The sequence below is a fragment of the Pseudophryne corroboree genome, chromosome 2 (genome assembly GCF_028390025.1).
Source record: "Pseudophryne corroboree isolate aPseCor3 chromosome 2, aPseCor3.hap2, whole genome shotgun sequence".
In the NCBI taxonomy this organism is placed as follows: Eukaryota; Metazoa; Chordata; class Amphibia; order Anura; family Myobatrachidae; genus Pseudophryne; species Pseudophryne corroboree.
The window spans coordinates 667009147-667027986 of NC_086445.1; the positions used below are offsets into that span (position 1 = coordinate 667009147).

The 18840-nt window shown below is 42.8% G+C and overlaps 1 protein-coding gene across 1 annotated transcript; it reads right to left on the reverse strand.

The window, feature by feature from the left end:
* Positions 1–1122: 1122 nt before the first annotated feature.
* Positions 1123–18391, reverse strand: LOC135051064 (gastricsin-like). The gene is made up of 9 exons (XM_063957244.1): positions 18325–18391; positions 9876–10032; positions 9673–9790; positions 7634–7752; positions 7303–7502; positions 6026–6133; positions 4547–4694; positions 4232–4330; positions 1123–1395 (listed from the first exon to the last, which is right to left on the reverse strand). The coding sequence occupies exons 1-9, from the start codon at positions 18378–18380 to the stop codon at positions 1243–1245; spliced, it is 1158 nt and encodes a 385-aa protein (XP_063813314.1). The 5' UTR covers positions 18381–18391; the 3' UTR covers positions 1123–1242.
* Positions 18392–18840: the final 449 nt, after the last annotated feature.

Here is an 18840-nt window from a genome sequence, read left to right on the forward strand (position 1 = left end):
GACCGATGCCGAAATCCCGACACCACTCAGGAGACCAGCGCCGGATCGCAGAGAGCCAGGATGCTGAAGGTGAGTATCGGGGTTCACAGGGAGGAGGGGGGTAGGGTTAGGCTCTAGCTGGATGGTTAGCCATAGCCACTACCACCGAAGGGTTAGACATAGCCGACACCCCCCGAAGGGTTAGCTGTACCCGCCACCCCCCGTGGGTTAGGTTAGAGAACAGGAAGAGAGGGGGGGGGTCTAGAAATACTTACCCCCTCCAATGTCTGGATTTTCACAGTTGGGATGCGCTGTTAGTCATGTGACCGCCGGCGTTCCCAGCTCCTTTTCTGTTTTGCTGTAAGATTTGTTTGGTGTAGCGTGTAACAATTGTTTAGCTTACATAAAAATGACTCAATTTGTTTTTACAGATTGGTGTTTGTCTTTGATAAATGTACGGTTCCATTTATTACTAAGATTTAGGGGGGCATGTACTAAGTGGTGATAAAAGTGGAGAAGTGGGCCAATAGAGAAATTGCCCATGGCAACCAATCAGCATTGACGTAACATTTATAATTTGCATACTATAAAAGCACACAGAGTATCTGGTTGCCATTTGCAACTTCTCCACTGGCTCACTTCTCCACTTTTATCACTGCTTAGTACATGTCCCCCTAAGGGTAATGTGCAGCTTATTGAAGGTTAGCTGCGCATCTGACCACTAAAGTCAGGTTCAGGTTGCCTATCACTGATTTATAAGCTAATAGCAAAAGTCTCATTGGTTGCTATGTATCACTGCAAATTCTAACTTTGTAAAAATAATCCCCATTGGTAGTCATTTGAAAAGGGCACTAAGAGGAGGGTGGGTACAAAATACCCAAGTTTGGGCCTGCTTAGAGGCCTTGAAGTGTAGGGTCGGCATCACCATGCCCTTCTGTTTGCAGTACTAAATGCTCCATATGGTGGCTTAGCAGTGCCCATGGCTCATCCAGTGTCTATAGAAGGCCCTGTACTCTAAAGCCATATCTACTGTATATGTAGAAAATAGTGCCATTCCTTCAATCTTTTGGGGTTTTACAATTAACTATTTGTACATTAAGCATGTGTCTTATGTATGCACATATACAATATATTAATGCTGAAGAAATATTTATTTCAGTAAGATGTATTACATTTTACATAACTGTTCATGCAGTATAGTTTTGAAGCATTTGTACTTCTGATTTATGCTCTCTCATCTGTGCACTGACAGCCTGGGTGTCTTTATGCTGCTTGAGCAAAGCCCACCCTGTTGTTGCTCATGTCATAGACGGAGTAGTACTGCCTCAGGAACACATCTCCCAAGATCCAGAGGGGCTGACCATTCTGAGATGGGAGGTAAGTTTCCTCCACTCCAACAGTGCAGTAACCATTATTCTGAAAGAAAGAAAGAAACAGACATTTAATAACTCCTGCCTATATTCTAAGAAACTTCAGTAAATTTACATGATGGTATCAGTAGATAAGTGTCACTATAAAGTCACACACTTAAAGTGGAGATGTCATGCAATGGTTCCTTTAATACTGCTAATAAAGATTAAGGTGTCTGCTTCATAATATAGAAATTATTGCTGCAATAAATGTAATTTTTCATGGTTGATTATAGTAGAGATGAAAAATCACTGGACAGGAGCAACAGTAGTAACTTTCCACTTGTGCTTTCAGTTCAATGATTTAAAAAATGAAAATAAATTATAAAACAAAAAGAAACAGAGAAACACACAGAGTATTTGCAATCACTTTATATATAATATACCATATAACTTGTATATAGTGTATCCTGCATTTAGCTTTATTTTCTCAAACAACGCTCCATTTAAATAACACTGCACTTCAAAATGATGTTTTTGTTCTGGTGGTGCTATCCTAAGATGGCACTATTTTTATTGTCCCTTTCTAGAAACGGGTACTGTATATTGTAAGAACCAATAGAAGACTAGATTGGTGAGTGGGGTGATAACCTGGGTTTTTGTTTTGTAGAATGTTTTAGACTTCCTACAAACAAAGCTAATATGTAAAATCCCTAATAATTTGATTTACAAAAATGATTATATGTATAGCAGAAACTAATGAATATTCTTTTTATTTTTTGCTTGTATAATCTATTCTGTACATACAACAAATGCTAGTGCCTAATTCAGAGATGTACTGTACGTGTAACCTGATGTTTATGTTCTGATGTTTTTAGATCTGCATATGTGCAGATTTGGGGTTGTGATGCTGCTTACAGTTTTCCCAAATACCTCAGCAAGATTGACATGATGCAGATGTTTGGGGGCGGCGACAGTCAACGTTGAGGAAACGGGTGCACTGGCCCTGTTTTCTAGACATGGGGGGGTCATTCCGAATTGATCGCTCGCTGGCTATTTTTTGCAGTACTGCGATCAGATAGTCGCCGCCTATGGTGGAGTGTATTTTCGCTTTGCAAGTGTGCAAGTGTGCTGCTTGTGCAGCCGAGCGGTACAAAAAAGTTTTGTGCAGTTTCTGAGTAGGTCTGAACTTACTCAACCGCTGCGATCACTTCAGCCTGTCCGGTCCCGGAATTGACGTCAGACACCCACCCTGCAAACACTTGGACACACCTGCATTTTTCCAACCACACCCTGAAAACGGTCAGTTGACACCCATAAACACCTTCCTGTCAATCTCCTTGCTGTCGGCTGTGCAAATGTAGTCTTCGTTAAATCCATCGCTCAGCACCAATCCGCTTTTTATCCATACGACGTGCCTGCGCATTGCGGTACATACGCATGCGCAGTTTTGCAGAGTTTTGACCTGATTGCAGCGCTGCAAAAAATAGTTAGCGAGCGATCAACTCAGAATGACCCCCATGGTGAAGTCAGTGTCTGCATACTCGGATGCAGTGTCACTGGCCTCGGCAACGTGATTACACCATACATCCTGAGTAACCTGAGAGTTACCCAGATGTCCAATGGCCACGCAGTTGATGCATTGATATGATTACAGAAGCCTGCAGTGGGTGTCTTAACTACAGGCGCCTCAACTACAGATATGCTTCTGCATATTTTCTCACCACCATTGCATGCACACAAAGACGCAATGGCGTCCACCTCTGAATCATCCCCATGGTGCTGTATAACTTCTGTGTAATCACATTAATTTGGTGCCACTATTTGATTTAGACAATGTGGAATTCTGTGTTGCATTCTTTCTGTATTGTTATAGGTATCCAGGCTCTAGGTTGACCATGTAAAGCTCGACAGTCATTAGGTTGACCAATAATGGTCAACATGCATTAGGTTGACGTGGACAATAGGTCGACTTGTAAAAGGTCGACAGTGCTTATGGTCAACTGGTACAAATGGTCGACACAGCTTTTTGTTTTTTTTAATCATTTTAATCAAGCAAGGCACCTTGCCCAAACTGCGAGCCATGAAAGAGGACAATTTAGTGGTCGGCCAAATGACTGTAGACCTTTTTCATGTAGATCTGATGATCCATACACATTTTTATAATGGGATATGGTTAGCATACCGGCAGTCTGGATGCCGGCAGTTGGAATATCGACTACTGGTCAGAAGTTCGACACCAGAATCCCAGCATTGCTCGTAAAGCGGTGCCAGAATCCCGACTGTCGGCATCCTGATCGTAAGTATGGCTGGGAGGGTTAGGGTTAGGCACTAAGAAGGGTGGGTTAGGGTTAGGCACTAAGGGGGTATGGTTAGGGTTAGGCTGTGTATGGGGGGGTAAGGGTTAGGCTGCAGGGAGGGTTAGGGTTGGGGGGGAGGTTTACATACTTACCTAAAAGGAGTCAGAATACTGACCATCGGGATGCCGCTTTCAGTATTCTCACCTCCGGCATCCCGAGTGTCAGGATCTCGATACCATCCCGTTATAATATTAGTTTGATAAAACTGCTTTTTGAGGCAGAATGTTACAGTTAGATAACTGATTATTATTATTATTATTATTATTATTATTATTATTATTATTATTTTTATCACATTTGCATGACGCCATTTTTATTTTGTGAGCAGTCTCCAAATTAGGTACTTCTAAGTACCAAAATTGCTTCTGTGTGTTACTAGCCACAAAATGATTTGTTAATAAACTTGTGTTCATAGACCATTTATACTGCTGTCAAACTATACTTCTTAATGTAGAACTTACAACATAAATATTGTAACTCAGTAAATGATCTAGGTTTTCTTAATTTTATATAGCATTTGTAATATCTAAAGTACAACTTTACCTGGATTATGTATCCAGAGGGTGGAATAGGGAACTGGACTCCGTTTATGGTGAAACTGATTGGTGGCAGGTTCTGTACATTGTTGCAATTGACCAGGTACTAAGTAGAGAAGAGAAAGGGTCATTATTTACCAATAACTGTCAGAGGGTTTTCCAAGACAAAGTTATAACCTTTTTAAGCTTCATATAGGGCTCCAAAATATATAAGCCTAATATTCCTTAGCACAAACCCACTGAGAAACATATCGATGCTTAGATGAAATTAATGGTGTCAGAAAGAAAGAATTAAAAGGTTTTTAATATTATTAAAACTTACTGCTCCATTCTGCCCTTGTTGGGCTCCAAGATACTGCAACAGAGAGCCCATATACTGCTGAGGGACAGTCAGAGGAGATGTTCCAGTATCCACAATAGCCTGGCAGCCTTGGCTGCACCATCCTGTTGCTTGTCCATTGATTGAGAAGCTGTATGGTACCCAGAAGATGAATAAGGCTAAGTGACTGATCTCACACTATCCAAAGAGCTAAGGAATTTGCACAGTAAGACTCAAATACTTGACACACTGACATGCGGGGGGACGCCCAGCACACGGCTAGTCCGCCCCGCATGTCAATGCCGCCCCCCCCCCGCAGAAGTGCAAAGGTGGCGATGCCTTTGCGCTTCAAGAGTAGCTCCCGACCAGCGCAGCTTTAGCGTGCTGGCTGGGAGCTACTCGTTGCTCCCCGGCCCACAGCAGCTGCAGGTGACGTCATGCAGCCGCCGCGCCCCCCCCCCCCCAACGGTCCAGCCATGCCTGCGTTGGCCGGAGCGCGCCCCCTAAATGGTGGCTTAACGCTGCCGCCCAGCCACCGGTCTTAGAGGCGATCGCTAGGCAATGACGGCTGCCATACGCCGGCGCACTGTGGCGCCGGTGCATGCGCAGTTCTGACCCGATCGCTGAGCTGCGAGAAACTGCAGCGAGCGATCGTGTCAGAATGATCCCCAATGAGCATATGTGTGACTAAGGTGCAGTGGGGACTTTAGAGTTAGGCTGGATACACACCAAGACAGCTTGTCCACTGAGCTGCTACCACAATGACAGGACAGACGATTTGCTAAATATAAACATTTGCTAATCAGCTCTCAATATATCGGACCAGATGTCACAACTAGGCGTCATTTGAATATACCCGCCCTGCAGTGATGTCGGTCCCTGCAGCCAGTGTACGGGTGGTCACAGGTCGCCTGTACACACAGCCAGACATGCCAATGTATCTGAGTGCCAAGATATATTGGTATTAGCTTTGCTACATGGCCGAAGCAATATATCTGTCATATGGGTCACAGTCATATGGGGCCAGATGTAATGACTCCCGAGATCGCCGGAGGTGCGAGATGCTGGCTGATCTCGGATGTTTTTTTAAAGGGGCAGTCACTTACAAGGCAAAACCATGCCTTGTAAGTGATTGCCGCTTTAAAAACCATCCGAGATCGTCCAGCATCTCGCACCTCCTGCAATCTGGGGCGTCATTATATCCGGCCCATCGTATCTACACACCTACCGATCCGCTACATATATATCGAATGGGTAATATATTGACCAGTGTTCTCCCAGCCTTAGTGTAGTGCATTTGCAAATACAGAAGAGTATGATTGATATAGATTAGGAATATTTAGTTGTATTCATTCAAAGTAGCTATTGCACACACATTTCTTAATACATCCCTGATCATACTGAGCATAGAAAAGCCAGGCTGATTTATGTTTAGTTAGTAGATACAGCTTGCCAGGAGTATGAGAAGTATGAGTAACTTACGCATCAATTCCAATCTGCCAGTAAACTTCCTGAGTGACTGGAGCCCATTGAATTTGTCCAGAATACAAGCTATTATCAACCCCACCGAAGATCACCTCTCCTGACTGACTAAAGACAAAAGTACAATAACATTAGTAAAATAATTTTTTTCTCTATTTACATTTTTTTCAACACTCAAGCATTACATTAACATCTAATCTAATCCATTTTGTTTGGAACCAGATGAATGGGAATATCATGCAGGAGTGTATTTAGATTTTATTATTTCTAAACACATTCAAAAATTGGTCCTTTTCAGTAAAGTGTTCCGGAGTTAAGAAAGTTAATCTGTGTGCATAGAAATAATATTCATTATTGCTTCCTTCTAGTCCAGGGCAATTCCAGTTGGAAAAATATAAACACTTGCAAAAATATTCAGACTCGTAAAATAACAGTGGGTTTGCATGCCATGCATATATAATGTATAGCTGGATAGTTAATGCAAATGAATTTAAGATGGGGGCATTTATCAGACCACCCCCATAAGACAGTAATAACAGTTGTCATTATATTATAGGGTTGCGATCTTTACTTAGTGTCAATTACCATCCAGTCTTGTCTAGCACACTTGTCTAGCACACTATGCCACTGGCTTACCAAATATGTCTTAAGGTTCTTTGAACTTCCAGAAACTGCACTAGTCAACTCAAAGTTATTTCTCTATTTACATTCAGACCTGAATGCATTTGGGTGGTCATTCAGGCCTGAATGCATTTGGGTGGCCTGCGCACTGACCGCACATGCGCAGCCTTACACATTGTGGCCACATCTCAGAAGGATGCGGCCGCAGTGTGATCAACAGCGGCGCGCGTTCGCAGGGTGACATTGGGAGGGCATGGTGGGCCGAAAAGATGTGTTCCAGGAGCATTTTCGGAGCTGCTTTGTGATGTCACACGCAGCCACTTTGATAAAAAAAATGTCAGCGGGCTGCCTGACAGTGCAGCCAGGCTGCGCTGCCAGCGTTCAACCTTAGGTTGATGAATTGCGGACGCATCGTGAGGCAGCACTACACATGCTGGGTAGCCATGCCCTGTGCTGGCCACCCCCCAGCATGTGATGAGATGGACGCAGATGTGGCTGCGTATATCTCTGAATCAGGTCCTATGTCCCTTGTCACATATTTTCTAGTTTGGTTTAAGATAATAAAAAAAAGTCTACTTGTGTTACTGTAAGGCTCATTAATATTTCTTATGCTAGGCCATTGTCTTCTGCCTCTTGTACATTCAGTGTTTATTTACCTGCTCATGTAGACACTGAAGATAGGGTTGTTGAGCAGGTTCTGCTGTAACATTCCTTGCATGGCAGTGGTGGCACCCCCTGCAGACATGGCAGGATATGCCATTCCAAAGATGCCATCAAACTTGGAGTAGTAGAAACTGCTGCCACTCTCTGAGTAGGTCAGTCCAAACTCCTGATTAGTGAGGGTTAGTCCTTGAACCTACATGGTAACAGAATTTGTATTCTAAACTTCAGGTATTTTTATTTTGGCAAAATTAATTATAGATTAGTTTTAGAGCGGCAGAATAAATAATAATCTGTATTTATAGTTTTTAATCTCGGTTTACTTACAGACACTGTGTCATAACCGAAGACTCCATTGACACTGCCACTGCCATAAGACATGGTGAACTGTTGGTTATTGGTTGTATATGTAGAGGACTGGCTGGGATTGAACATATTGTGGTTGCCTGCATACAGTAGAAAATTCTCTTTACTCTATTGCATATTAAATATTAGGTAACAAAAAAAAAAACAAAAAACATAAGAACAATTTGAAGGACTCTAATTTCCTGACCCTCTCAGATACAGAAAAGTCTTGGTTGGAGAGCCCATTTACTATTGCTGAGTTAGAGGATGCCCTAAAGTCCACACCCTTGGGGAAAAGCCCAAGCCCTGGTAACTTTACTATAGTATACTACAAAACCTTCTTAGATGTACTATACCCAAAATGCTTTTATCATTTAACATAATATTTCTACAAAGGCTTTTCAAAACAATCTCTCAAAGCACATTCCAAGGTAATTCACAAGGAGGGCAGTGACCCGGCTCAGTGTGCCTGCTATAGACCTGTCTTGCTCCTTAATACTGACATTAAAGTAATAGGCACAAGATTTTATTACCTACACTTGTTCAATCTGACCAGGTGGGTTTTGTTCAGGGCTGCGAGGCTCAGGACAATACCACCAAGGTTATTGACCTTATGCATTTGGCTTCCTCTGACAACATCCCAACTGTTTTACTATCAACTGATGCTGAAAAGACCCTTGGAATGATAGATTGGCTATTCATGCAGAGTCTGCTGGTACATCTAGGTCTTGGTCCTAGCTCCTTTCATAGGACTCTTTCTCTTTTCAAGATCCCTCAGCATGCATTAAAATCATTGGGGAGCTCTCTGAATCAGTTCACATCACTAACAGTACCAGGCAGGGCTTCCCCATGTCTGTCCTAAGTTCTGTACTCTGTACTCTGCACTAGCTTGTGCACTCCGATTAAATCCTGATATTTCTGGTCTTTGCATAGGTGCTTGTGAATATAAACTGCCATTATTTGCTGATAATCCCCTGGCAATCCTTTTCAATTCGACTGTGTTTATTTCTAATTTGGTTGTTGAGTTCCATAGATTTGGACCACTCTCTGACTTCAAGATAAAAAACCTAAAATCTGTAGCTATACTTTTGAATACTACCAGATGGTGGATGGCCTGAGGAGGCCCTTTGCAATCCCCTAGCTCCCTTATAACTCTAGGATCTTAGGTATTACCTTAAAAAGGGGTGTATCTTAGCTCTTCGCTGACAATTTCCAGCCATTGCACCACAAGCTCCAAACAGAGCTCAGAGATTGGCACAGTGGAACCTTTTCTTGATTGGAGAGGTCCAGCATAATTAAAATGATTATGCTGCCTAGAGTTTTCTACCTGATACAGACACCCTCATACCTAAACAATGGTTTACTGATGTCCACTGATTGGTCAGGGACTTTGTGTGTGTGTGTCTGGGAGGGGGTGGGGGGAGGTAGGGGATGGGCAGAGACCCCGCTTTAGGCACAATATGCTATTCAGACATAAGCATTTAGGGGTATACCAACTTCCCATTTTGACACATACCATGTTGCTGTTGTATATGGACTGACTATGGAGTGACAAGACCAGAGACTACTGTTGTGGGTTATATTGTTTCTGTGCAGGGTAAATACTGGCTGCTTATTTTCTACACTGTCATTTAGATTTCAGTTTGAACACACCCCACCCAAATCTAACTCTCTCTACACATGTTATATCTGTCCCATCTGCAGTGCGCATGGTTTTGCTAACTTTTTTGGTTTGCTAACAAACCTGTATAAGGCCCATTATCCAATTAATATGACATACATTGTGCACAGCAAAATACTATTCATGCATATTTATTCATACATATAGACCCAATGTCAAATACGTAGGACAATTAATCATTTTGGAACTGGGACGTGATTTGTAAAATATTGGCATATTCATGTTTAGAATGTTTGTCTGAGTCAGTTTATCAATAAATATTTTGAAAATATAATTTTTTTATGGGTTTAAATAGGTTAAACCAAACTTTTATAGCCTCGTAAAACAACTTGATACTCACTGCAGGCTGCACTTTGACATGAGGTGGATGGGATCCAGAGATTGGAAGAACCAGTGTCAAACAGAACCAGGAAGTTTTGTGGTGGAGTTCCTATGCTGATCTGTCCGTAGTAATATGTCTACAAAAGAAATAAATATCTTAACTTGTATTCTGATATAATCCTGATATTTATTTTTATTTACACGTAATGACACATAACTCACATCCATGTACATGGGTTCATAGGCTACAGCAAAATCAAATTTTTGGTTGAAGTGGTACTTAAGTGCAGGTTCTCTTTTATGTGTCTTCATGTACTCTGTCAGAATTCCTTTCTCCCGCATGGTATCCCTGGCTGACTTGTACCTCTTCAGGGGAACTCTGAAGTAGGAGGTTTAGAAAATACAATTATACATGTATAAAAGGAAAGAAAAAAACAGAACTTGAAATAGTCCAAAAATATAGCATTGTATGTTAAAGTTTATACCCCTTTTCCACTAGCTCAAAAAACACGGGTAAATGCACGGGGGCGCGCATTTACCCGTGTTTTTTGCAAGTGGAAAAGGGTAAACCCGGATCAAGTGACCCGTGAATCCTACCCGGCTATTTACCTGGGTAGGACACGGGAATGATCCGGGTAGGGTTGTAGTGTAAACGGGAGCCGTGTCGATGCGACACGGCTCCCATTTACACTGTATGGAAGGGCGGCGGTGGGGGATCATGTGATCTCCCTGCGCCGCCTCTGCCGCGTCACTAGAAGCGTCACCAACCCGGCATATGCCGGGTTGTGACTGCTGATGGGAAAGGGGCCGAGCACGGGTCGCAGCAGGGGGCAGCTCCCGTGTCAGGCTCCCGGCTGCGACCCGTGCTCGTAAGTGGAAAAGGGGTATTAGTTTCCCACTGACAAAAAGGATCCAGTGGGACGGAGAACATTGATATATGATGCTACAGTAAATCACCTTATTATGTGACTGCCATGCCTCTTGGAATTTGAGAGATTTTTGCTGGACAGAAAAGTTTAAAGTTATGCCTGGGAAAGAGGCCACATCCTCTGAACCCTGCTGACCCCTGCCCCAGAGGGAGAGCTTTGCTGATGGGTTACATTTGAAGTGATGCTAGCTTAAGCGTTATACTCCTTTTACTCTGAATTGCTCTAGTGATGCTGACTGACCCCAACTTTAGGCAGTATTGAAAGTAGAGAGAGGCCAGTGATGCTGTAGAGCATGGGTCTTCAACCTGCGTCCCTCCAGCTGCTGCGGAACTACACATCCCTGCCTCAGTTTTATGATGCCTTAATAGCAAAACTGTGGCAGGGCATGCTGGGATGTTTAGTTCCACAACAGCTAGCGGGCCACAGGTTGAAGACTCATGCTGTAGAGTATGGAATGTAAGCTTAAGAACACTACCAGGGCAGTAGGATGTGACATTGTTCTGTAATGTGAGCAGGGGGTGACACTTGCTAGTGTCTTAAACTAGTGTAGGTGAAAATAGGAAGATGTAAATTGGCACCCAGCATGAGTGAGTAAGCTGTGGTAACCACAGCAGGAAAGAAACACAGCAGTTACTCTTGAGTGACTGGCCGATACTAATTGAGCCCCTGTGCCAAGTATAGGTATTGCCTGAAGTATCTAAGTCAACTGTGTTAAAATGTTGTGAGTTAAAAGATGTGATAAAGTCACCTCATTATCAAGAGATGTGGTCTGGCACCCATTAATTTCAACTGTACACCACTCATCTTGCTATTTATTAACCAGGGCTGTAACTACGTATGTGCCGATGGTGCCTTGCCCACAGCGCAAGTGCACTGAAGGCGCAACATCTGGCAGCACCGATAACCCCCCCCCCCCCCCCCCCCCCAGCAGCTATCTCCAGTCAGTCACATTACAACTCACTCAGAGTCCTGCCGGCGCCTGCGCCTGTCTCTCACCGTCGGGACTCTGAATGAGAAGTGACTTGAGAGCACTGCATACTGCAAAGAACTCAAGAACGCATAGCCGCTCTCTCAGGCAGTTACTGCTCACTCGGTCTCCGAGTCCCGCCGCCACCTCTGCACGTCATTTGGGAACGCTGCCGCAGCTGCCAGCTCCCGGAATCTTTGCCTCCACTGCCATTGACAGCCCTGGATGCCTCTCCCAGCTTACTCAGTCTCTACCCTGCAACCTGCCCTGCGCCCTGCCCTGTGCCGCGAGGAGTTGCTAGCTGGGGAAGGATTCGGACAGAAAGGAGAAGAGGAGAAGCCTGCCAGCTGGTCACAGGTAAGTACAGGTAAGTAAGTAACTTACACACACTCACTCTCTCTCATGTAAAAAAGGGGACTCTGCCTGCTTAATGTGTAAAAAAGGAGGACTCTGCCTATTTAATGTGTAAAAAGGGGACTCTGCCTGCTTAATGTGTAAAAAGAGGACTCTGCCAGCTTAATGTGTAAAAAAGGGAGACTCTGCCTGCTTAATGTATAAAAAAGGGACTCTGCTGCTTAATGTGTAAAAAGGGAGACTCTGCCTGCCTAATGTGTAAAAAGGGAGCTCTGCCTGCTTAATGTGTAAAAAAAAGGGAGACTCTGCCTGCTTAATGTGTAAAAAGGGAGACTCTGCCTGCCTAATGTGTAAAAAGTTAGACTCTGCCTGCCTAATGTGTAAAAATGGAGCTCTGCCTGCTTAATGTGTAAAAAAAGAGGGACTCTGCCTGATTAATGTGTAAAAAGGGGACTATCTGCTTGATGTGTAATGTGATGATTCAACCACAGAGGTCTGAGGTAAGAGAGACTGAGCTAAACCAGGAGTATTCCAGAGATAATGTAGGTGTCATTGTGGGACTAAATCTACAACCCCCGGCGGGCAAACTGGAGGCTACACATATACAGTATTCATGTAGCTTATCAACTTTATTCCTAAATGTCCATGCTTTAATGTTAATGTTAGAGCATTCATGTGTAGAATTACTTGGAAACTGACGCGGCCAGTATTCTGGCAGTCAGAATCCAGACAGTATGTACTGGGGTTAGGGTTATGGTTAGTCACTAGGGGGAGGGTTTTGTTGCTGGGGGTTTAGGTTTAGGCGGGGAGGTGGTTAGGGTTAGGTTTTGGAAGGGAGCGGTTAAGGTTAGGCTACGGTGAGGGGTTAGCCTGTGGGGGAAGGGGGGTTGGGGTTAAGATATTTACCTGGATCTGACGGGATTTTCAAAGTCGGGATGTTGCTGTCGCATCCTGACCATCGGGATATAAGCTGCCGGGATATCATACCCAATACCTTGGAAACCCGTGGAACTTTATATGGGGCAGCTCAGATTTTTATTATATCACAGGACAATTGCAAAAAGGCATAGAGGCAGTTAACCATTGTTGTTGGTTTTTTGTTCAGACCTCATTGCTAATAGCTTGCTATGGGTTACTGACTATTTTCACATGTATAGCACATTGCTAATATATAACCTCAGGAAAATGGTTTGGGTTCCATTGATGGCTTATTGTGACCTAAAATTTTTCACTTTATTCCTGTGACCCAGTCACCAAGGTTTTAAGCTCAAATGAGCAATGAAACCTTTCAGTTTAGCATATGTATTATTGTAGGCACTGATGGCCTAATTGAGACTTGTATGTTAAGCTAATGGTTAGTGTACAAGTTCAATGGTGGGGACACTGCAGATGGGATCCGGTCTCTAGGTTGACAGTAACTAGGTCGACACTATCTAGGTAGACCACTATTAGTCGACAATAACTAGGTCAACAGGGTCTCTAGGTCGACATGTTCTAGGTTCAAAAGGTCGACATGAGTTTTTCACGATTTTTTTCTGTTTTTGAACTTTTTCATACTTAACGATCCACGTGGACTACGATTGGAACGGTAATCTGTGCCGAGCGAAGCGGCAGCGGAGCGAGGCACCTTGCGCGAAGCATGGCGAGCCATGTGAGGGGACACGGTGCACTACTTGGGGTTCCCGGTCACTCTACGAAGAAAACGACACCAAAATACATAAAAAAAACCTTTTGACCTGTCGACCTAGACCATGTCGACCTAAAGACTCTGTCGACCTAGATACCCTGTCGACCAATAGTGGTCGACCTAGACACTGTCCTGTGTTCTCTCACGCAGTCTCCACTAAGCCCCAGCCTGATTCATAGGCGGGGGTGTTTGGAAGGCGGAGAGGAGGCGGCAAACGGATGCGTTCCTCAAAATGGCATGTTGCCTCTGTCTTGTAGGAGTTCCGAGGTCAGTGTCTGGCAATGCCGATTTTCTGATCTCTGACGTGGACCTGAGACGGAAATCTGACCGATAGTCACACAGTGTGATCCCATGGTGCATCTTCAGATGCAATAGCAGATCATGGAAGCATCTATTTACTCCACACTCTGCATTTGCGTATGAGCTGCTGCTGTACGGTATTGCACAGCCACAAGAAGCAGTTGGGCAATAGTGTACATCTCTGAATCAGGCCCTGTGTTCTCAAATATGGTTCTCAAGTAAATTAATGAAAACTGTAAGTTACCACAGGTAGCTCCTAAAACAAATCAGTCACTAATACGAGGGCTCTCATAATACACTATTATTTAAAATACAATTCCTAAGGAAGTTTAGGGCCCAATTATTCTCCTTAATTAAAACATCAAAACAATAAGAAATAACTTTAATTCTTGTAGAGCTACCTATTAAACTTTTTTTTGCAGCGCTGCAATCAGGTCAGAACTGCGCATGCGTATGCACTGCAATGCGCAGGCGCGTTGCACGGCTACAAAGCGGATCGTTGCTGTGCGATGGGTTTTATGAAGAATCCATTCGCACAGCCGATCACAAGGAGATTGACAGGAAGAAGGCGTTTTCAGGGAGTGGTTGGAAAAACGCAGGCATGTCCAAGCATTTGCAGGGCGGGTGTCTGACGTCAATTCCAGCCCCGGACAGGCTGAAGTGACCGCAGAGGCTGAATAAGTTCTGGGCAACTCAGAAACTGCACAAAGTTTTTTTTTGTACCGCTTGGCTACACATGTGATCGCACACTTGCATAGCTAAAATACCCTCCCTGGTGGGCGGCGACTATGTGAACGCAGGACTGCAAAAAACAGCTAGCAAGAGATCAAGTCTGAATGACCCCCAATATTGTAAGGAACCATTTAGTTTATTTAGTGTATGTTATCTGAAGATATTGTCAGCACAGAAAACCAACATAACCATTATGGCTGGAGGACTACATGTGACACCATACAGCTGCTTTGTCGGTCACAGTGCTGGGGGTGGCACTATTTTTGCTAGGCATCCTGAGTGGCCTGAGGGTTACCCCTATGTCAGATAGGCCGGACAGTGTATATGCTGTGGATCCAATGTTGCATCTGCAAACACAGGCAGGAGATCTGACAAACCAGCAGTGGACATCTTTTTACAAAAGATGCCACCTGCAGCATTAACATATACACTCAGATCCACTGCCACTATAGACGCAGCTCCGATCTACAGTGCGTCCATCACTGAATCAGCCCCATTGTCCTCTCTGAAGCGATCTCTAAATGACTTTGTACTCTTTAGAAAACATTTTTAATACAAAGGACTTTCAGGGAAAATTATCTATCTATCTATCTATCTATCTATCTATCTATCTATCTATCTATCTATCTATCTATCTATCTCTCCCCCCCCCCCTCTCTCTCTCTCTCTCTCTCTATATATATATACACACACACACTCTCTCTTTTTCTCTCTCTCTCTCTCTCTCTCTCTGGGAGCTGGACATGAAACCACTATTGAAGGAGCTGCCTATTTGTGGACTAACGGGGAGAGTTTAAGTTCTCATAGATAAATAAATACAATAATCAGTCATAATTATGTATAGAAAACAAAGGAAATAGGCCCCTGCTCATATGAGCTTTCAATCTATTGGAGATATTGGACACAATGGAGAGAAGGGCAGAGAATGCAGAGATAGGAGGAGGGGTGGAAAGCTAGAATGAAAAAAATAGTTTTAAAAAGCAAGATTGTAGATTGTGAGGCTGGCTGATGGTCAGATGGAGCAAAGGAGGGCATTCCAGTGGCTAAGAGCAGCCCAATAGAACTCCTGAATATGGGAAGTGGAGATTAGAGGGGAGGTGAGGGAGAGACAGAGTGAAGGAGGGAGCGTGTGAGTAAAAGAGACTGGAGATGTAGGAAGGAGCGGTGAGATTGAGAGTGCTGTAGTTGAGAAAGAGAAGTTTGAAGTTAGTTGCTATAGGGTGACAGTGGAGGGATTGCCAGAGAGGGGCAAGAAAGGAAGAGTTGAAGATAGATTGGAGAGGGGTGAGGTGGGAGTTATGAGGGTCAGAGAATAGGAGATCATGCATTTATAGCTATGAGAGCTCCTACTTTATTCACTTCTATAGTGATTGTGAATAAAATATCTAAATGTTAATCTGGAAGAGCTTGCAACAATGCTAAATACTTGGTTACCTCATGGTCATCTTTCTAGACCTTCGGCTGATAACTTAAAGATAAGAGCTTGTGAATTGTGTGCCAATATTAAGCTTCTAAATCATCTGTGAAGTTTATTCCCACAAAGAATTGACCCTGCTTGTAACATAGTGATTACTATTCTAGTTATTCTCTATTTCCAACTAAAGTGTCTCTATCTGGAATTAAGAATTTGTATCTAATTTATATATGTTAGTAGTGGTAGCAGGTTGAGGCATAAAACCAACTACAGAAGATACATTTTAATAAAATGGAAAAGCAAAGCCTTAAATTAAACTATGATTAGTTATTTTTTTACAAGAATAACATTGACTTGAATTTGTCAAGCATTGTAGGCATATTTATGGAATTTAAATGTATTAAGCCTTAAAAAGTGGTAAAGTGGATATATTTCTCAAACATATCCTGTAACAGGGCAGTTAGGAAGCTGATTGGCTGGTACTTTATCACTCTGTATCAGTCTTCATTTTATCACTCTATAAGGCTTAATACATTTGGGCCATAAAGACTATTAAGGGGTCTGTGTACTAAGCCCTGGAAAGAGATAAAGGGGAGAGAGATAAAGTACTAGCCAACAGCTCCTGTCATTATTCAAACACAGCCTGCAACATGGCAGTTAGGAGCTGATTGGCTGGTACTTTTTTTTCAAATGTAAGTTTTATTAGTATTTACCAAAGATCACACAGACAGAGAATGGGGAGTAGGTATAGCATAAAAAAGTGAGGGAAAAGTGAGGAATAATGCATCAAGTACATTCAATGCATCATGAGAAGATTAAGCCATACAATATCACATAATCAGAGGGGACACAGTATTTTACGGTTATAGAGATATGGGGTTCAACCCGTGATAAGTCCATAAGAATTGTAAAGTACAGCATACCAACCAACAACTTTACTGTAACAGTGAGCCACCTTGTAGTAAATATTTAGAGGGATTGTATTTTGTTAGTGCTCCAAGCAAACCATTTCGTTAGGAGGAGAGCCTTCGTCCAACAGCTAGAGTAAGGGGCACCTGCTGTTTCAAATTCAAAGTGAAACTGCACAGCAATTTCGACCTCTGTAAATGAACGAATTAAAGGCGTGTGCCAATTTCGTGCTAGTAGAAGCTTGCAGAAGCTAAAATATGACCCATGACATATCTGTCAGAGGGAGAAATAATTTCTCCAAGGCTTAGTACATAGACCCCTGATGCTGGGTACACACTAGACAGTATTGTAAACAATGTGCTGATTCCGATAGATTGGAACAACACATGAAATCGTCAAGCTCCCACGCATCCTCAGTGACATTCTCCATCGGCCCTGCATGCAGGGCTGACAGAAGACATCATTCGGCGGCATGGCCACCGCTGATGGCATTGGCAAGTTTGTATGCACTTGCTAATGCCGCCATAACTGCCAGGTCCCGTCGCCCGCAATATCGCTGGGTACACACACCGTGTAGTGTGTACCAAATTTAAGTCTTTATTTCCTTATTTATTGTAACCCAGGATGATAAACACTAGTGAATAAAGTACTTTACTATGTAATATTTAAGAATTTAATTAATACGGAATAGTTTCACAGTACACCCTTCTCTACTTAATTATCAGACTGCCTGGGAGATCCTTTCTAGCTTGTGCTAATACCACAGGTAGCGGGAGAATTTGGGATCTCTTTACTTCTATCTGCAGGGGTGGATTTAGTGGTGAGGGCGCCCCTAGGAACGACAGTAATGGCCGCCCCTCACCTGCCTAATTTTATTATTTTTATTGATTGGTTATAAGTAGAGATGAGCGGGTTCGGTTTTACTCGGATCTCAAAACGGCATCTTATTGGCTCACGGATGTCACGTGTTTTCGATAGCCAATAATAAAAACTCTGGATAAAACCGAACTGTCGTTAATTCTGGCGTTAAGAACAGAGTAAAGCCTTTAATATAATGTATATGAGGAAATCAACTGATAAAGATTTTTAATCAGTGCCTAAAAGGGTCTACAGTATGTAAAGCCTGAGGTATAATTAATAGGTAATACATATTTTCTATAGTTTGTATAAAATAAAGGACAATGTTCAGTTATATGTTACGCATGAAAGTGTCACTCATCAGAGCTGGGAGTAACTATGGTAGCAATACAAACAGATCTGACTTATTGTAAAAAATTTTAAAAAAAGTTATTATTCTTTAAGCCAATATATGGTATATAATAATGGGGAGCTATTTATTGTCCATTGTATAGAGTATACATTATATGGCTTTCACTCACCTTACGAGCCCCTCTGCCAGCTGGAGGCAGATAAAAGTGAACACCACCCACTTCATGTTTTCGTCTCTCCTCGCTTAAGAAGATTTCAATGGATCATTTAAAATGCCTTTTTATATTAACATGACTGGCCTCAGCTGTCCTTGCACTCCTCATTTGCACCAATCAAACCCCAGATCTGGCTTGTAACAATTTTCCATATAGAGTTCCAAATGATAAGAAAGATTAAATTGATAATAATGGTGGAACAGTAGTTGGCAGCCAGTAATCACGTATGCTCTCTGTTCACCTTCAGGTGTTCTTGGTACAGTTTCTCCTTACTGAGGAGGACAGAGACATTACGGTTATTGGACCTTGTGTAACAGTGTAAACAGTTGAGTGAAATCTAGTGTCACTTCAAAATGTTCTCTTTATTTAATTGGATGTAATTTGCTTGTAACACAATCTCCTGAATGGGATTTATAATATATTGGCACTTATAAATAATAATAATAATTAGGGTTGTATTAAATGCGCTAA

What these genes read in the sequence shown, in the direction of transcription:
- LOC135051064 (XM_063957244.1), bottom strand. Translation starts at nt 18,380, where the DNA reads ATGAAGTGGGTGGTGTTCACTTTTATCTGCCTCCAGCTGGCAGAGGGG. An exon ending in TTCAGTGTCTACATGAGCAG is followed by an intron (nt 6,134 to 7,302) that starts GTAAATAAACAC and finishes TTTTGTCTTTAG; the next exon opens with TCAGTCAGGAGAGGTGATCT. An exon ending in CCTCTGGATACATAATCCAG is followed by an intron (nt 1,396 to 4,231) that starts GTAAAGTTGTAC and finishes TCTTTCTTTCAG; the next exon opens with AATAATGGTTACTGCACTGT.